This window comes from Stenella coeruleoalba (assembly GCF_951394435.1).
Source record: "Stenella coeruleoalba genome assembly, chromosome: 11".
Taxonomy (NCBI): Eukaryota; Metazoa; Chordata; class Mammalia; order Artiodactyla; family Delphinidae; genus Stenella; species Stenella coeruleoalba.
Genome location: NC_137157.1, coordinates 69,511,693 through 69,530,620, shown reverse-complemented (window position 1 = coordinate 69,530,620; position 18,928 = coordinate 69,511,693). Strand labels below are relative to the sequence as shown.

The 18,928-nt window shown below is 34.8% G+C and overlaps 1 protein-coding gene across 9 annotated transcripts in view; it reads left to right on the top strand.

Moving 5' to 3' along the window:
• PPHLN1 (periphilin 1) overlaps nucleotides 1-18,928 on the top strand; it is a 142,974-nt gene that overhangs the window by 88,868 nt on the left and 35,178 nt on the right. For all 9 annotated transcript variants that reach the window (XM_079938491.1, XM_079938488.1, XM_079938486.1 and 6 more), the window contains one exon: nucleotides 4,326-4,466. In XM_079938491.1, coding sequence (XP_079794617.1) covers nucleotides 4,326-4,466 — 141 coding nt within the window. The remainder of the gene's footprint in view (nucleotides 1-4,325; nucleotides 4,467-18,928) is intronic.

Genomic DNA, 18,928 nt, shown 5'->3' with positions numbered 1-18,928 from the left:
TTTCCTTACTTATTATTGTGAAACTGTTTATTTCTCCCTTCAATTTTGTCAGGTTTTGTTTCATATATTTTTATAGTTTGTCATTAGGTGTGTAAATGTTTGTAATTGTTATATCTTCTTGCTTTATTGAAACTTTTATTAATACATAATGTCCTTGTCTCTTGTAACCTTTTTTTATTTAGAGTTTATCTGTCTGATATTATTATAGCCACTCTTGCTCTCTTTTGTTTACTATGTGCATGGAATATCTTTTTTCCATCCTTTTAGTTTCCACCTGTTTGTGCCTTTGGGTCTCAAGTGAATCTCTTGTTGATAACATATTGTTGGATCATATGTTTTTATTCATTCTGCCAATTTCTGTCTTTGGACTGGAGAATTTAAACCATTTACACTTGAAAGTAATTACTGAGAAGGGACTTACTCCTGTCATTGTGCTATTTGTTTTCTATATGCCCTGTAGCTTTTTTGATCTTCATTTCCTGCATTCAGGTCTTCTTTTGTTTTTAGTTGATTTTTTGTAGTGAAATGTTAAAATTTCTATCTTGTTTCCTTTTGTGTATATTTTATAGCTGTTTTCTTTGTGGGTACAATGGAGAAGACATTTAACATCCTAAAATTGTAACACTAATTTAAATTTATACCAGCTTACCTGCAATAACATACAAAGCCTGTACTCCTTTACAGCTCTGTCTCTACCTCCTCATTTGTTGATGTTCCACAATTACATCGTTATACATTGTGTGCCGCCCCAAACCATAAACTAATAATTATTTTAAATACAATAGCATATTAAATTATCTAGAAAATAAGACTTGGAGTTATAAACCAACATTGCAGTGATACTAGTTTTTACACTAATAATTTTTTTCTTTAAATGTCATAGTCTCCTAAATCATGTTGCAAATAAAAAGTGCAGTTTCCAACTATTTACAGTAATACTAGCTGTTTTAACTATGCATTTAACTTCATTGAGCTCTTTATTCCTCCATACAGCTTCGAGTTACCATCTAGTGTCCTTTCATTTCACCTTGCAGGGCTTCCTTAAGCATTTCTTGCATGACAGATCTAGTATCATGAATTTCCTCAGCTTTTGTTTATCTGGGAATGTCTTAATTTCTCCCTCACTTATGAAGGACAGTTTTGGTCGATATAGCAGTCTTTGTTGGCAGTTTTTTCTTTTAACACTTTGAACATATCAGTCCACTGTCTTCTGGCCTCCAAAGTTTCTGATGAGAAATCTGCTTAATCTTAGTTGAAGACCCCTTGTATTGATGATGATGATTTCTTGCTGCTTTCAAGATTCTCCCTTTGTCTTTATCTTTAAAGTTTGATTATAATGTGTCTTTTGAGCTTCTTTGAGTTCATCTTGGGTTTTTTTGAGCTTCTTGGATGTTTATATTCATGTCTTTCATCAGATTTGGGAGTTTTCAGCCATTATTCATTCAAGTATCTTCTCTGCCCCTTCCTCTCTCTCCTCCTTCTGAGATTCCCAGAAGGATGTATATATTAAGTGTATATTGGTCCACTTGATGGTGCTCCACAGATCCCTTAGGTTCTGTTCAGTTCTCTTCAATCTTTTTTCTTTCTGTCCTTCAGGCAATAATTTCCTATTTCCTTGTCCTGTTTTTCAAGTTCACTGATTCTTTCTTCTGCCTTTGAATCCCTCTAGTGAATTTTTTATTGTAATTATTGGTCTTATTAGCTATGAAATTTCTTTTTCATTTCCTTTTAGGTTTTTTATTTCTTTATTGATATTTCTATTTTGTTCACACATTGCTTTCTTGGCTTTTCCCACAACTTTCTTTAGTTCTTTGTGCATCTTAGAGATGGTTATTTTAAAGTTTTTTCATCCAGTAGATCTAACATTAGGTCTTTTTCAGGAGCAGTTTCTGTTGATTCATTTTTTTCTTTGAATGAGCAGTACTTTGCCGTTTCTTTGTATGATTTGTGATTTTTTTTGTTGAACACTGGGCATTTGAATCTAATAATGTGGTAACTCTGTAAGTCAGATTCCCCCTGTTCCCCTGGGCTTGCTGGGTTTGTTGTTGTTGTTGTTACTGTTTGTTTTTTATTGTTGGCTGTTTCTGTACTGAGGATCAGTCTGAGGTGTAAACAAAGTCTTCTCTGTTCTTTCTGAGCCTTTCCCTTGTTGTGCCCATTTACTTTCTAACTTCCCCCATGTATACAGTTTTTTTTTTTAACATTCTTATCTTTAATGTCTGGCTCCCAAAAGAGGAAGGTGTGAAAAATGAAGGGGGGAGGGTTCTGGTCCTTTATATCCCCTGGAAGTCACTTCAGTCAGAATAAGAGGGGCTTGCAACAGTCAGGGGAGGTATAATAATAATGGCTGTTCACCTGTTTGTCTGCCCCTCTGATCAGAAGCAGCAATCAGTGATCGGAGCACAGTTCCCTGATATTTGAAGGATAGGGTACTTTTTCCCCAGTCTGACTCCCATAAGCAATGTGTAAGCTGCTCTAGGAACATGTACACAGCTTCCTGCCAAGTGGGTAGGGGTGGGAGATGGGCAGCTGCTACTGTGTGAAGAGCTGAATTTAACCTCAGTTTTACCACCCATGTCTTCCTCGGAAGGGACAAGACTTCAACAGAGTCCAGAGTTCCACAATAGTTAAATCAGACATTATGCCAGTGTAATTTTTTGTGTAGGTTGGGAGACAGATTGCTAGTGCTTCCTATTCTGCTGTCTTCCCAGAATCCTCTCCCCTTAAATGATTCATATACTTTCAATTTAAATCCCTTAAGATATATAACTCAGACTTATAAAAACCAGGTTTTTTAAAAAAGTAGATTATGCATGCACATGTCAGAAATTCAAAAGGCATTGGAATAGGTACAGTGTCTTCTAAGTTATCCCTATTGAGACAGCCTCTTCTATCATTTTTTTCCCCATAGGTTATATCCCTCCAGAGATAGTGTGTTCATATATATGCATAAAGGTATATATATCTATGCTTCCCTCTTCCCTTTTGTTTTTGACACAACTGGCAGTATATTTATGGGGAATGACCTTCAGGACTTGCCAGGAGAAAAATTAGGATACATTATGCAGTATATTTAGACTGTTCTTATTCTTTTAAATGATTTCTTAGTATTCCATGGTTCTAGATAGTGCATAATTTACTTGATGGACGTTTAGGTTGTTTTCAATCATTTGCCACTAACGGCAACCATATCTTAGCATTCGTTGCTCATGTGTGTATCTGTAGATTAAGTTCCTACAGGTGAAGGTGCTTGGTGAAAGGGATATGTGGTACATTTTGATAAATATTGCCAAATTACTCTCTAAAGAGGTTGTGGCAGTGTACAACACATTAGATGTTGGAATGCCACTGCTCTTACAGGTGAAAAATACCACTAATTAATATATATCTTGTGACTTCTGTAAACCTACTGCTGTTTGCTGCTACGTCAATCACAAAAACCGTAAGTTTTTTGATAAACTTGTGATAAGTACAGTTTTCTTATTTCCTCCTTCACCTCCCACACAACTAAAATATACAACAGTAAAATATATTAGCTCAAACTTTACTCTTTCCAAGTTACTGCTTACTGCAGGCTCCATGAAGCCAAGAACTTTTGTCTGTTCTGTTCATTGATAGATCTAGTGTCACTTGAGCAGTGCTTGGCATTTATCATAGAATAAATTTTTGAGTAAACTAATGCATTGTAGTTAAATAATAGTTTTCCCTCATTTATTTAGTTTTCCTCTTTTCATCAAAAGTATTTTTAGAAAGTAAGATAACCGGCCTTGGGCTTTTTATGGGATCATTTACTCATTAATTAACTATTGCAGTATTGTTGAAGTAATAATTATTGCTGTTTGGAGTTGTTTTCTTTTCAGTTATTTCAATAAATTCTTAGGTTACAGGAGGCAGGGTATTTTTAACTTCTGAAGTAGAGTCCTTTTCTATGTTTCTGTGTAATATATTTGCTTATGTGTGTTCACACTTCTCACTTCCAGTTGGACTTTTTTCTTCTGTGTTTCTTATATAGATTGCTTAAGGAATAGTTACAGGACAAAACCTTCTAGCTCTGTCTTAATATAGTATGAAATATAATTTTGGAATGGAATAAACCTAGAGGCTTTGTCTTACCTAAGATTTAAAAAGTAGCCATCATTTCCTCTTTAATCCTCCTCACATAAGTTCATTATGCATAGCAAGATTGAAAGTGTTTCTTTTCTTAAGACAGGTTAAATTTAGCACTTTCTCTTGAGATAATCTGCCAATTGGTGCTTATATTCAGTCATCTAAAATGCTGTATGTCCTTTAAGAAAGTAATAAAAGATTTCTAATTCTTTTTAAAGGCGGGATCCACGGCACCATTGTTCATTGACCAGCCAGAAGAACCTGAGACAAATGCAACAGATGGCATAGAATTATTCGAAGACAGTCAGCTAACCAGTCGCTCTAAAGCAATAGCCTCAAAAACCAAAGAGATTGAACAGGTGAGAATCCAGTCTGCTTAAAGTATAAAATCTTTTGTTCCTGTCATTTTGTACACAGTAGTTACAGTAAATATTTATTGAATAAATATTTCATTTTGTCTTTTTCCATTTGTGACCCTGAAATTACAATGTAAAAAATTCTAAAAAATGTTTGATTTGATTTCACAGTAATTTTGATCAGTTTGGTCCTCTACCCCTGCTTACTTTTTTTTCTCTTTTTAATAAAAAGCAAGCTTCTATTTTAGAGAATACTAATATTCTAGTTAGTGTGGAGCAATTAAAGAACTATTAAACTTAGAGATGGGTTGAAAAATATTAAATATACCAATATAATAGCAAATGTTAGTTTTGAATACTGGGATTACAGATGTTTCTTGATGGTTTTCATTATACTTTTAAGTATTTTTCAAATATTAAAGAAAAAATAAAGGATAGGTATTTAAATCTAATTTTAATGATGTCATTTTGAAAAGTCAGGGTCTTGTTTTTAATAGATTGAATAGATTGCTTAAGGAATACTTATAGGACAAAACCTTCTATCTGTATCTTAATACAGTGTGAAATGTAATTTTGGAATAGAATAAGCCTAGAGGCTTTGTCTTACCTAAGATTTAAAAAGTAGCCATCATTTCCTCTTTAATCCTCCTCGCATATGCTCATTATGCATAGAAAAGTTGAAAGTGTTTCAATATGGAAATATTACCTGCTTTATAGGGTATTATCACTTTATGAGAATTAAATGAAGTAAATGAAATGTGAAAGGGCTTTCTAAAATGTGACATGTTGTACAGCTGTTTGTTTTTGATGTTGTTACTCTCTAGAGCCTTGAGTAAATGTCATTATATTGTTATATAATCTTCTAAAAACTGTTGGAAATTAAGAACAAAATTAAACCTTTTCTCAAGGCGCTGTCCATTTCCACATCAATTAAAATCTATTTCCCTTGGTTAAGTAGAAGATCTTATTTAAATCCTAGATATGATTGTGCAGCTTATATAGGAAAACGGTGACTGAGAAAATCCGGTTTAATTTGGTGATGTGAAAGGCAGATTGGTGCCTTTCGAGATATCACTTAAATGGGAGTAAATAAATGGTTTGCTCACTAGGTGTATCTTCCAGTACAAATATGAATATCATTGCCCTATATAAAATTACTGTCTTTTTACTCTGACTTATTTTTCTTTGTAGCTTTTTTTTTTCCCTACCATTTGACATATGTTTGCTTGTCTCCCTTCCATATGGAAGCTTCATGAGAGCAAGGACTTTGTTTTGTTTACTGCTGTATCTTCATTACCCAGAATAGCGATTGGCATGTAGTGGGCTCACAAGAAATATGTGTTGTATGAATAGTCACTGACACTTGAAATCAGAGTGTGTCTTAACCTGACCACTTAACAGAGTGCCTAGGCCCAGCACTTAGTAAGTGCTTGATAAGTGATTGTTAAGTGAATGAATTATTTAATGTTATTTTTCTTTTTCACCTAAATTGCAGCTCTTTAAAGGAGAGGTTTTCTTAAGAATATAACTGGTAGAAAAACTTGACTGACTCCCCTATTGGGAGGGAGTATTTTCGGTTGTTATTTATTAATATTTTTGTACTGTCTCCTCTTGTTATTAGTCATAGGTGATCTATTTGATCTTGAAAAGGTGGGTTACCAGTCAGAGGTAGAGCCTAGCTTAGCAGCACACACATAAAATTATTTAGTATGAAACCAGTGTTTGTATACTTTACAGACACCCATATATGTTTGACCTGTAAGTATGACTGTATTTCTGTTTTCATCTGTCCATTGTTCAAACACATGAAAAATCTGATACTAAAGTATATTGAACAAGGAAAGATGAACTAAAGAAAGAAAAATAACTCTAAAAGGTCATTACTGTATTCTGATGTACTAGAGAAGTAAAACCATTATAAAATAGAGAACTTAATGATGTTAAATATTGGAATGTAACTACTGTGTTGCTAGGATACTTTGGTTTTCATATATTGACAAGAAAATCAAACCAGAATTCCTCAAAATGTCACAAAGCTAGTAAATAATGACATGTAATTATTTTATAAATCATGTCTTAATGTTACAGTGATTTTTGAAAATGAAAAAATTAGGTTTAAGGGGATTTCTCTCCAACATTTGCACATTTTATTTTTAGAGATTAAATACCAGATGGATAGGAATATTATAAAGGTTTGAGAAAGCTAGATGGTAGTTATTATACAGCTGTCTAGTAATTTATATTTTTCCATATGCTTGAAATATTGCATGATTTAAAAAATGAATAATAGCCCCCCCAAAAAGAGCCTGCATAGATGAGGCCAACAAATCAAACTTAGAATAATGTAGGAATGTAAATATTGGTGTTATAGCCAAGTTGCTTTTTCTCCCTGTTATGTCAAGTGCAATATGTTCAGATATCTTATAAATTTCCACATGTTTTTTGAGGGTTTATATAAATTAGGTCCTTCAGCCCTTGAATCCAAAGAAAGTCATTAACTTGAGGCAGTATTACAATATGTAATAAACTAAATCTTCAGGCCAAAATTTAATTTAATTCAGAGGGCCTACAAATGTGGCTTATTCGATGTTTAAGGGCACGCATATGGATATAGAGTGTATCAGAATCACTTCAATAAGAGCAGATTCATGTTCTTTGCCATATTATTGCCATCTCATTCCTGGGCATATAAGAATTCGGTAGGGTAGAGGTACAGGTGTCTTTTGAAAAAGCTGCCAGCTTATAGTCGTATATGGTGGAGGACCACTGGTCTAAAATCCTTGAGCCAGAAGACATCAGATTGCATCTCTGAATATTATGTTGCTAGAGATCATTTGAATCATCTCACTTTTACATAAATATCTTTTAGTGGATATGATTCATTCTCTTGCTACAGCACATTTATCCTCCTTATGCTTTGGATCCTGTGGTGTATCTTTTCCCCCTATTTCCCCAGATTATCCCCTCTTACCCAGTTTGGGCCACCTTTTACATTCAAATACTGGAATATTTTCCTAGGCTTTCTGGCTTCTGAGCTTAGAAAGACGAACTTCAGAATTTCTTCTGTCATTATGGTAATTCCTAGAGAGACTTAATCCACAAAAATATAGGTGATGAATTGGGAGATTGGGATTGACATATATACACTAATATGTATAAAATGGATAACTAATAAGAACCTACTGTATAAAAAATAAATAAAATTCTAAAATTCAAAAGAAATATATAGGTGATTCATATTCTGGTTCAGGTATTTGGCATTAACCCCTTGATCGTGATATATCTCTCAAGTCCTCACATACCTACTACTACTGAACTATTTGATTTGAAAGTGCATCCTACTCCTTGATATTTTACCAGTGAGGAATCTTGGCTTTTAACAAATTGTTACTTTGAATGAATGATGCAAATTGAAATCCTCCATTATTACATACCCATCTTCCCTTTATTGTACCTTGAGGGATAAAGCAATATTTACTTTAACTCTTTGGAATTCTCTTATTTAAGATTTGCAAAATCCCTCATAAATTTTGATAAAATTGTGCTTAGACATAGCCTGTCAGTGAGATCCTCTGTTTTCTTGGGGACCTGGCATCTAATGATATTTAAGTCTTCTTGTAATTTCCCACTGGCAAGATCTGGCTTTGATTGTTCTATCTTCCTCTTTCTTCAGATGGAATCAGATAATATGAGTAGATCTGGGGTGGGTACACACACACACACACACACACACACACACACACATATGTATATGTATACATACACAGACAAAAAATATGCATATGCATTGTTGGCCTAGCAGATCATATGACTAAGAGTGTCAGGTGGCTAAAATCCTCCTAAAGACCCAAGAAGTTGTAGAGAAGCAGGTGCCTAGTGAAGCAACTGTAAGGATAGTTGGTGTGTAACTGAAGTTTATTAGGATCTTTTGCTCTGCCAACTAGTCTTAAAAAAAAGAACCTTTCATCTCTTCACTCTCAAGGCACCATGCTTATATTGTAATTCTCTGCTTTTGTTGTACATCTGTGGGGCTTTTAAAAAGTAGAGCTTGTTGGATATCTGCCATAAATATTCCGGTAAGTTAGTTATCAGAGCTTCTCAAACTTTAATGTGGGTGTAAATCACTGGGGGATCTTGTTAAAATACAGATTTTGATTCAGTAGATCTGGGATGGGGCTTGAGATTGGAATGTCTGACATTCTCCCAGGTGACGCTGCTTTTACTAGTCTGTACCATATTTGGAGTAACAAGGAGTTGGAAGGAGGTGACTGTTTTTTCTTAGGTTCTTCTATACTTTCTAATGTACTGAAAGGTTGAAAACTATGACCACCTTTTATGTAAATTAAGAGACTTTTGTACTGTCTGTTTTTTAATTGTGGTATAATTAACATGCAATAAAATGCATAGATCTTAAATATTCAGTTGGATAAGTTGTAACAGTTGTAGCACTTTGTAAATATCACCCAAAACAACTATTTATGAAAGTCTTTTCTATTATGTTAATATGTCCTCCAGCCCATCCATTGAAAGCTGTATTTTAAGTGATAAAATACACAAGGATAAAATTCAAAAGGCACAAGAGATTATGCAGGGAAAACAAGTTTCCTTCTCACCTATAATTCTTAGCTGCCCAGTTTCTTTCCCCAGAGTGTAGATATACTGTATATGTGATGTATGTGTATATATGTGTATATATACATATATATGTGTATACACAGAGTTTATATACAGTATTTATGTATGTGTGTATACACACATACATACATATACACACACACACATCTGGAGCATGTTTGATTCAGATGAGTGGAGATAAAAGTTGGTGTGTGTGTCTCCATGCTTTTTCTTTAAATACAGTACCATACTCTGTACCCTGTTCAATGTTTTAGTGACCATTCTATATCAGTATATGTAACTAGTCCCCTATTAATAGACATTTATAATCCCTTGGGAACCGTGTTTCAAAATATAGGTCCTCTGATTTCTCCACATTAAAAAAATGTATATATATGTATTTTTTTAAATAAACAAAATATTACATTTAATATATACATTTTGGGGCTGTGGAGTTGCTTTAATACTGTGGGTGTCAAATGCCTGTGTTTATGTTTTGTGAAGTGCTGTACAGGTTTTAGTAACTGCATAGGAGATCACCAGAGTGCCTGTTTACCTCTTATAGTTCTAATGGCATGTCAAGTTTGAGCGTAACTGTAATATGTGAGTTTGTAGAGAATCTGAATTTCTTGCTTGTACCAATCTTTATCAGCCTTTCTTAAAAATTATGTTAGTAGATGCAATTAATAAAATCTAAGCCAATCTAATTGCGGGGATGTACCTGATAATATTCTTTAAATACATTACTCATGATGCTCCTCAAATCGCAGAAAGTCATCATTTGTAAGGGGGAAGGTCCATCTCTTCTTTCTTCTTATTTGGTGAGTAATTCAAAAAAGAACAAGTACCATGAAGGCAAATTCATTTTTAAGACCTCTTTGGCTATTTCAGGACACTATCCTAATAACATAAAGCTGTTTTATGAAAAAGCTGATATTTCTACCTGCAAGTTAAGTCTCTCTATTAACAGAATGGTTGATTACTATATTTATCTGATAATTTATAATTGAAATATAGACAGGAATCATTTTAGATCCAGAGAGGGTGCCAATCTAATGTTCTAAAACAGAGAGACTACTCAGAGACTCTTGATAGGGGGGATTGTGTATTTTTCTTCTTTCCTTCTTTTAACTTCCAAAGACTTAAACTGAATATACATTTGCTTTGGTAAAGACATTATTTTTTATAGTCAATCATAGCTATGCCAGCCTTGTTATATTGAGGAAATTTTATTTCTTAGCCATGTTGGGGCCACTTTCCTTACTCTAGTTAATAAAAATCAAGTTACTTCAGAAATCATTTTGTTGCCTGTCTAGGTCATCAGTCTTATAGGTTAATACAGTTTTGCTCTAAGTCTAGATCAATCTACTTAATATGTGACTTTTATTCTAATTTGAATTCTACATGTTAACCATTTTGTGACCGTATGGGCTGCTCACTGGCTTTTCTTCATTTTCTTCCTCAAAATAAAAAAGTTAGGCTGAATAATCTTAGGTCTCTTCCTAATCTAAATCATATTAAAAATTAAAAGCTAAATATTGCTTCTTCTGTACACACTATTATATGTGTACATAAAGAAGCTAATTTCAGATTTAACTATAGAATATTTAAGTGTTGATTCTTTTTTAAACCTCTTAATGAGGACACAGTGTACTTATATTAAAATGCTTTTTAAAAACTCAAATATTTATCATTGCTATGCATCAGTCAGTAATTAAATAGTGCTTGTTGAGCTAATGAATTGTGCAGAAAGGGTTTTCTTCAGTAGACAAGACGTTCCGTTAGTCACCATTCTGCCTGTGGCCCTCTTCTTTTCTTCGAGTGTCTAGTTTCAGTCACCGTCTAACTATATAGCTGATTCTTCCCAGTCCTCTCACTGGGTCTCTCTTTCTCCCTCAATATAAAATAGGATATTTTTGTTTTACTTTTACAGAGAAAAGGCTTGAAAATTAATCAAATGAACCATCTTCCTGAAATGTCAACTAGAGTTGCAGACATGGAGAAGAGTCACACATGATGGGTTAAAATGAAATTGTTTCCAAAGTAGTGGCAACTCTATCATTGTATATGCATGATCTAATAAGCATTTTATACTAGTCCTACATGATAGAAACATTCTTTGTTTTTTCTTTTTATCAGAGCAAGTAACGAACTTTTTAAAAGTGTAGCTCTTACCACTATCTTGTCTAGACATCAAGTCTACCCTACTGTATTTAACAGTCCATTATTACCAACCACTTATTCGGACCTTACATATATAGATTTAGTAAAATATACTCACATATGATTTACCTCTGAAAAAATCTCTTATTCCCAAAACCCATTGAAAATAAATCATTTATTTTGGCTAAATTTCAGAGTTTTTGAAATTTATCAGTCAGATTCTGTGCATGCTCTTACTATAGATGCTTGTTGCTGAAACGTAAGTGTAAAGTTTTCACTTTAAGGGAGTTTCATCTGGAAGCTGTCTCAGAAGGTAATTTGTATCATATTTGAAATGTCAAAACCAAGCGTCTTAGCTTTTACGTTTAATTAAAAGTAAGTTATTTATACCTGATATAAATTCATAAATACGGAGATTGATGACTCTGTTAAGATACAATTTTTACATAAAATATAAAATTTGGACAATACAAATACCAAGCCTTATAAAAACCATACTTAAAATGTTGCAAGTACCAGAAGAGATGAGGCCATCCTGGACATTATACCTGGGAATGTCATCATTTAAACAAAAGTACCCAATACAGGTATTCCCCATGGCGTAAGCCCATGTGTGAGCTTCCTTCTCTCACCTCCCTTCTTTGTTTCCTGTCAACCAGTGTTAGGTAAGGATTTTCTCTAGTGGTTCCAAATTACTGTCACTTGCTATTCAGTTCCCCTTTTGTAAGTTAACAATTTTATTTAGTCTCTGAGTACTTCACATTGGGAACATTTCTAAGTAGTGTGGCATAGAAATTGCTGGATGCTTCCATTTAATGCTTTAACTTCTCAGAGCCTTTTCCTCATTTGTTAAATGGGATTAGTTGCATGTTTTCCTGCAGAATTAACAAGCTCTTGTATGTGAAAGCCCTTTATATATTGAAAATCACTATACAAGTGGTTACGGTTGTGTTGAGTATTACTTTGCCTGTTTCTTTGCAACCTTGGAATATTGACTACTTGCAGATTACCTCTTAGGAATATTTTATAGCAAGTTTCCTGTATAAGTTTAACTTTGAGAGCCCATTTTCTCATCAGTGTGAAGATTTGGGCTGTTTACCTCTTGTCCTTTTACTTCTGTTTTTATTTTGGGGGATTTCCCCTTTATTTGTTCAAAATGAAATGTGAAAATAATTTTACTATGAAATATTTTATTTATTTTGGGGGACTTTGTAATTTTCCTTTCACATTTTCCATTTGGATTGCTTTTTTATCTCACTGGTCCTTATCTATTTTTCTAGACATAAGAAGTACCATAAAAGATTAATGTTTCCTTCTCCTTAGAATTCCCTGCTTTCCCTCCCCATTCCTAAAACATAAATTGTTCCCATATATCACCCTTCACTTGTCATCCCTTATTTTTAACATGTGATCCCTCCTATAACATCTGCTGTCTTCTCTTAACTGTTGTTTAATTCAAGTATTGTGCAAGGAGATAACAAGCTTGTCTGTTATATACACTCATTTGCTGACTACAGTGTGAGTTAATTGATATTCTCAATTCATTTACAGACGGTGTTTTAAAAGTTGCACTTAGATAATCTTATGTTTCTGCTTAAAGGTAACTTGAAATTAAACACTAGAAGTGAGTTGATGTTGGGAGTCACTTATATAATTATCTATTTTGTGTACTTTTCCTTTATTCTTTCTCTTTTTAAAATTTTGTTTTTAAAAAAAGTAGTACAGGAAATTGGACAATGCAGTGTATATCATTTCTGTTTAGAATACTTGTTTACTTGAATTAGCCAGGAGATTATTTGGAGATTTTTTTGTCTGCCTCTGAACTGAATCTTAAGATTTCTAATCCTTCAGTTATCTGGACTTGAGAGGAAATGAGCAGTTCAGCATCGTTCAGTTTTCTGGTTAGCTGATGTTCAATTATGCTAAACTCTGCTATGATTGCTAATATGCTCTACTTTAAGAAAGTCACCTTAGCGATGTATAACACATGTACAGAGAGAAGTGTTCAAAACAGAGTTGTTAACCTGAATGATTTCTCACAAAGCAAGCACTAGTGAAAACTACCATTCAGGGCAAGAAATAGAGATTACCAGCACCCCAGGAGTCCCATCATACCCCCTCCCTAATCACTGCCCCTCCTTTCCCAAAGGTAACCACTAAATTGATTCCTAACATTGTAGTATAGTTTTTGAGCTTTACACAAATGGAATCATACAGTATATATTATTTTGTGCCTAGCTTTTTTTGGTTCACCGTTGTATTTATGAGATTCATTGATATTGTTACATGTAATATAGCTCCTTTTGGTTTTAATTTGCATTTCCCTGATTACAGATGATGCTGAGGATATTTTCGTATGGTTATTCGCACATAGCACAAGTACTCTTTTGTAAAGTACTTGTTGAGATTCTTGCTAGTTTTCCTGTTGAGTTTTTTTTTAAATGATTTGTAGAAGTTCTTTATATATTCTTTATATATATATACAAGCCCTTTGTTAGTTATGTGTGTTGCAGATATCTTTTCCCATTTTGTGTCTTGCTTTTTCATTCTTTTGATATCTATGGAGGAATAAAAATTGTTACTTTTAATGTAGCCCAGACTTTTGAGTCTTATTCTATATTGCTTTTATTTGTCTCCTATTTAAGATATCTTTCTCTTTTATTATCTTCTAGAAGCTTTTCTGTTTTGTCTTTTACATTGAGTTACAATCCATCTGAAAATGATTTTATATATAGTGTATATTAAATGTAGCTGAGATCGAGTTTCACTTTTTTCCATGTGGATATCCATTTGACACTGAACCATCTTTTGGAAAGACCATGTGTTCCTCACTGTTCTGCATTGACACCTGTGTAATAAGTCAGGTGTCCATATATGTGTGAATCTGTTTCTGGACTCTGTTCTATTCTGTTGGTCTTTTGATTCGTGTAAAAGTACTGCACTGTCCTCATTACTGTAGCTTTACAATTAAGTCTTGATATCCAGTAGAGCAAATCCTCCTCCCTGTTGTTGTTTTTTCAAGGGTACCTGTACTTGGAACTGTGAATTTCTGTAGAAACTTTAGAATTGGTTTCTCATGTTCTCAGTTTAACAAACAAAGCCTGTTGGGATCTAGGCTCAGGATCTCTCACGAGGCTGCAGTCAAGCTGATAACAAGGGCTATAGTTTCTTAAGATGTGACTGGAGTTGGAAGATCCACTTCCAAGCTCACTCATGTAGCTGTTGGCATGAGTTTCAGTTTCTTGCATGTAATCATTGCCTCCCCCAAGAGTGAGCAAAAAAGAGCAATGCTTTGCTGCCTATTTTGGTCTGTTGAGTCACATACTGTCTGTCACTTCTACCTTGTTCTGTTAATTACAAGTGAGTCACTAAGCCCAGCCAACACTCAACAGGAAGGGATTACACAAGGATGAAAATACCAGGAGGGTGGGGATCACTGGGGGCTCTCTGGGGGTTGGCTGCCACATCTTCCATGATCATTGTAACCTGAATTTACCAGCTTTATTAGTCTTTTTCAAAGAACCAACTTTTGGTTTTGTTCTTTTTTTTTTCTTGTTTTGATTTTATATTTCATTAAATTCTGACTTTATTGTTTTCTTTCCTTCTTCATTTTTTGGTTTAATTGCTGTTATTGAAAAAATTTTTGAGATAGATACTTACTGATTTGTAGTTTTTCTTTTCTTTTTTTTTTTGGCGGTACGCGGGCCTCTCACTGTTGTGGCCTCTCCCGTTGCGGAGCACAGGCTTCGGACGCCCAGGTTCAGCGGCCATGGCTCACGGGCCCAGCCACTCCGCGGCATGTGGGACCTTCCCGGACCGGGGCAAGAACCCGTGTCCCCTGCATCGGCAGGCGGACTCTCAACCACTGCGCCTCCAGGGAAGCCCTGTAGTTTTTCTTTTAACCTATAAATTCCCTCTCAACATGGCATTAGCTCATCTTCCAAATTTTGATGTTATTTTTATTGTCATTCAGTTTAGAATATTTTCCTAATATTCCTTGGATTTCTTATTTAGAGTTATTTAGAATATTTCTTAATTTCCAAACATATGGGGATTTTGTAGGTTTTTAAAAAAATAAATTTCTATTTCTAAACCACTCTAGTCAGAAAACATTCTTTAGGATTTTAGCCCTATGAAATTTGTTGTAACTTACATTGCAGCCCAACACATCGTCAGTTTTTTTTTATTTCTTTTTTTTTTTTTTTTTTTTTTTTGGCTGTGTTGGGTCTTCATTGCTGCACATGGGCTTTCTCTAGTTGCAGTGAGCAGGGGCTACTCTTCGTTGCAGTGCGTGGGCTTCTCATTGCAGTGGCTTCTCTTGTTGTGGAGCACGGGCTCTAGGCATGCGGGCTTGAGCAGTTGTAGCACACGGGCTCAGTAGTTGTGGTGCACGGGCTTAGTTGCTCTGCAGCACGTGGGATCTTCCCGGACCAGGGATCGAACCTGTGTCCCCTCCATTGCCAGGTGGATTCTTAACCACTGCTCCACCAGGGAAGTCCAGTCAGTTTTTCTAAGTGTTCCATATACTTGAAAAGAAGGTGTACTTTTTATTTGTTGAGTGCATTGTTCTATTAGTATGTCAATAAGGTAAAGTTTATTATTGTGTCAACTCTTTCATATCCGTATTGATTTTGCTTGTCTTAACAGTTTCTGAAAGAGTTGTGTCAAAACCTTCAAATATGTTTGTGGATTTGCATATCTCTTTTAAATGTTTCTATTCCTTTTATATATTGAGGCTATGATGTAAAGTGCATATGAGTTTAGAATTATTTTATGTCTTTATGAAATAGTCCCCTTAATCTCTAATGTCTCATATTTATCTAAGTTAGTTTGGGCATGATATCTGTTTTTGTTACCTTACTTTCATTCTTGTATTTAAGTTATTTCTCTTGTAAGCAGCCATATAGTTACGTTTTTAAAAAATCCATCTTGAATAAAATATGTCTTTTCTTTGAATCATTTCCATTTACTGTGGTTACTGTTATATTTATGTTTAGTTGTTCTTCCTGTTCTGTAGTCCTTTTCTCTTTCTTTGGTATTTTTAAATTTATTGTTCATCTCCCATACTCCCACATTTTCTTTGTAGTTACACATTCTTTACACCGTGCATCCTTGACGTATTGAAGTCTAATATAAACTAATACTTTTCACTCCTTGATGATCAATGCAGGCACCATAGATCGTTTGAAATCCATTGAACTTCCTCTTGATTGATTTGATTTAGTTTGTATTTTACTCCCATATGTATTTTAAACCCCACAAGATACTTAATAGTATTTTATGCAGTTAATGTTCATTTGGTTTATTTAAATATTCACCGTTTGTATTATTTTCATTGCTTCTTATATCTCTAACTTCCATCAAGGATCATTTTCTTCTACCTGAAGAACAATGACTCAATAGATTCCAGCACATCCACACTATGGAATTCTGTATACTCAGTAGAAGGATTTATGGAGAATTACCACAGTGCTGCTGCAGTATTTTAGAAGTTAGAATAAGTAGTGTAGGAACTGTAGAGTTAGGGGATTTGGCTTGAATCCCAGTTCAGCCGCTTGCTGTGCTTCTTCGGGAACGTCACTTAACTTTTTCTGAGCCTTGGTTTTTCCTCACTACTCTAATGGGAATGGTGATATTACCCACTTCATAGTAAAGGTAGAATTAAGTGGGAATGCATATTTAAGTTGCCTAATATATTGTCAGTATCAACATGGCTGCTATTATTGTTTTGTACTATTTTTCATAGTAGATGAAAAGTATTAAGTCTTGTGTGCTTACAGGATTTTTGTGGATTCGCATGGAATCCCAACTTAGAAAAAATAAGGCTTAAACTGACCAAGTAACTTGTAAGTCACACTGAAAAATAATCTGTTCCTTTGGTAGTCTTGTATTTTAAATTATAATCTTTGTGAATGGGTTAAAATTATAATTAACGTCATTGAAACAAAGGAGGACAAAAATGACAACTCTCACTTTCATCTAGTGAGTCCCTCTTACTAGCAGTGAAAGGTGAAAGGCAAAGTAGATATTGAATAACTGAAACATGTAGGATGGTGATAATGTGATGCTATATTGTCATCTCCATTTTACCTATGATGGTAGTGATTATATTGAGGCTATAGTAGGACTTAATTTTTGTATATATATCTTTAAAAGATTAATTTGCTTGGAAAAAGTCTATAAAAGATGTATTAGAAATTTCATATTTTGAATAGGGCTTTGTCTTTTATTTATTGCTTTATCCATACAATCCGCATGTTAGATTGATAGGAAGTATTTTATTTCCGGGGATTTTGAAATAATCATTTATGGTATGTGAATTCAAGTTACAAAGTTTTTAAAATTCCATGTCAGCAGATGTAGTAGTATGCCTTTCTCCCATTAAACCATTTCTTGTTTTTTTTTTTTTTTTGCGGTACGTGGGCCTCTCACTGTTGTGGCCTCTCCCGTTGCGGAGCACAGGCTCCGGACGCGCAGGCTCAGCGGCCATGGCTCACGGGTCTAGCCGCTCCGCGGCATGTGGGATCTTCCCGGACCAGGGCACGAACCCGTGTCCCCTGCATCGGCAGGCGGACTCTCAACCACTGCGCCACCAGGGAAGCCCAAACCACTTCTTTGTATCCAGTTTTTCTTGAACATTTTCCTGAACATATATACTCCATTGTCTTTTACTATATATAGACTGTATTGAATTGTGGTGCTTATTTCTATCTTTATTTTCAGGATATTTCTGACTTTGAAGATTATTTATCTGTTTTCATTAGCTTCATTGGCTTAATTATAGGGGTGTATATACACACACACACACACACACACTCTCTCTCTCTCTCTCTCTCTCTCTTACATATAGGCATACATACACTTCTTTTGAGGATTCTTAAGTATAATTTTGCCCAGAGCTTGGGCAGTTCCATACTATATTGCTCTCTAATTATGATTTACGTTACTCTGCCCTGAAATTTTATTCTGTTTATTAACATCCTTCATCGACACTGTTTGAGGAGAACTAAGAAAAACCTCTTGTACTTACTACTTCAACAACTGCGTGTGTTTTTCTGTCCTTTATATTTGTTGTTCAAAAGTTATAGATCAAATAAGGTCTTAATAATAACACAGTTGTGGCCTCTCCCGCTGCGCAGGTTCAGCGGCCGTGGCTCACAGGCCTAGCCGCTCCGCAGCATGTGGGATCCCTCCGGACCAGGGCACGAACCCATGTCCCCTGCATAGGCAGGCGGACTCTCAACTACTGCGCCACCAGGGAAGCCCAACACAGATTTTTTAATCTAGAGAGTTAAATAGTACTCATTTATTCTACTTAAGTGTTTAATCACAAACTGTGTTAGTAAAAAGTCTTGGTACTATTGAAACCAAGCTAGAAGAAATGCATCTGATTCTCTCAGTAAAGAATTTGTTCTTACATAAAAATATTTTTCCATTCCTTTTTTTTCCCCTTTCTTTTTATTTATTTATTTTTGGCTGTGTTAGGTCTTTGTTTCTGTGCAAGGGCTTTCTCACGGGCCCAGTTGCTCCACAGCATGTGGGATCTTCCCAGACCAGGGCTCGAACCCGTGTCCCCTGCATTGGCAGGCAGATTCTCAACCGCTGCCGCACCAGGGAAGCCCTCCATTCCATTTTTTTAACGTAGTACATTCTTGATTGTAATTGTGAAAGAGATCAGGGCCCCATGT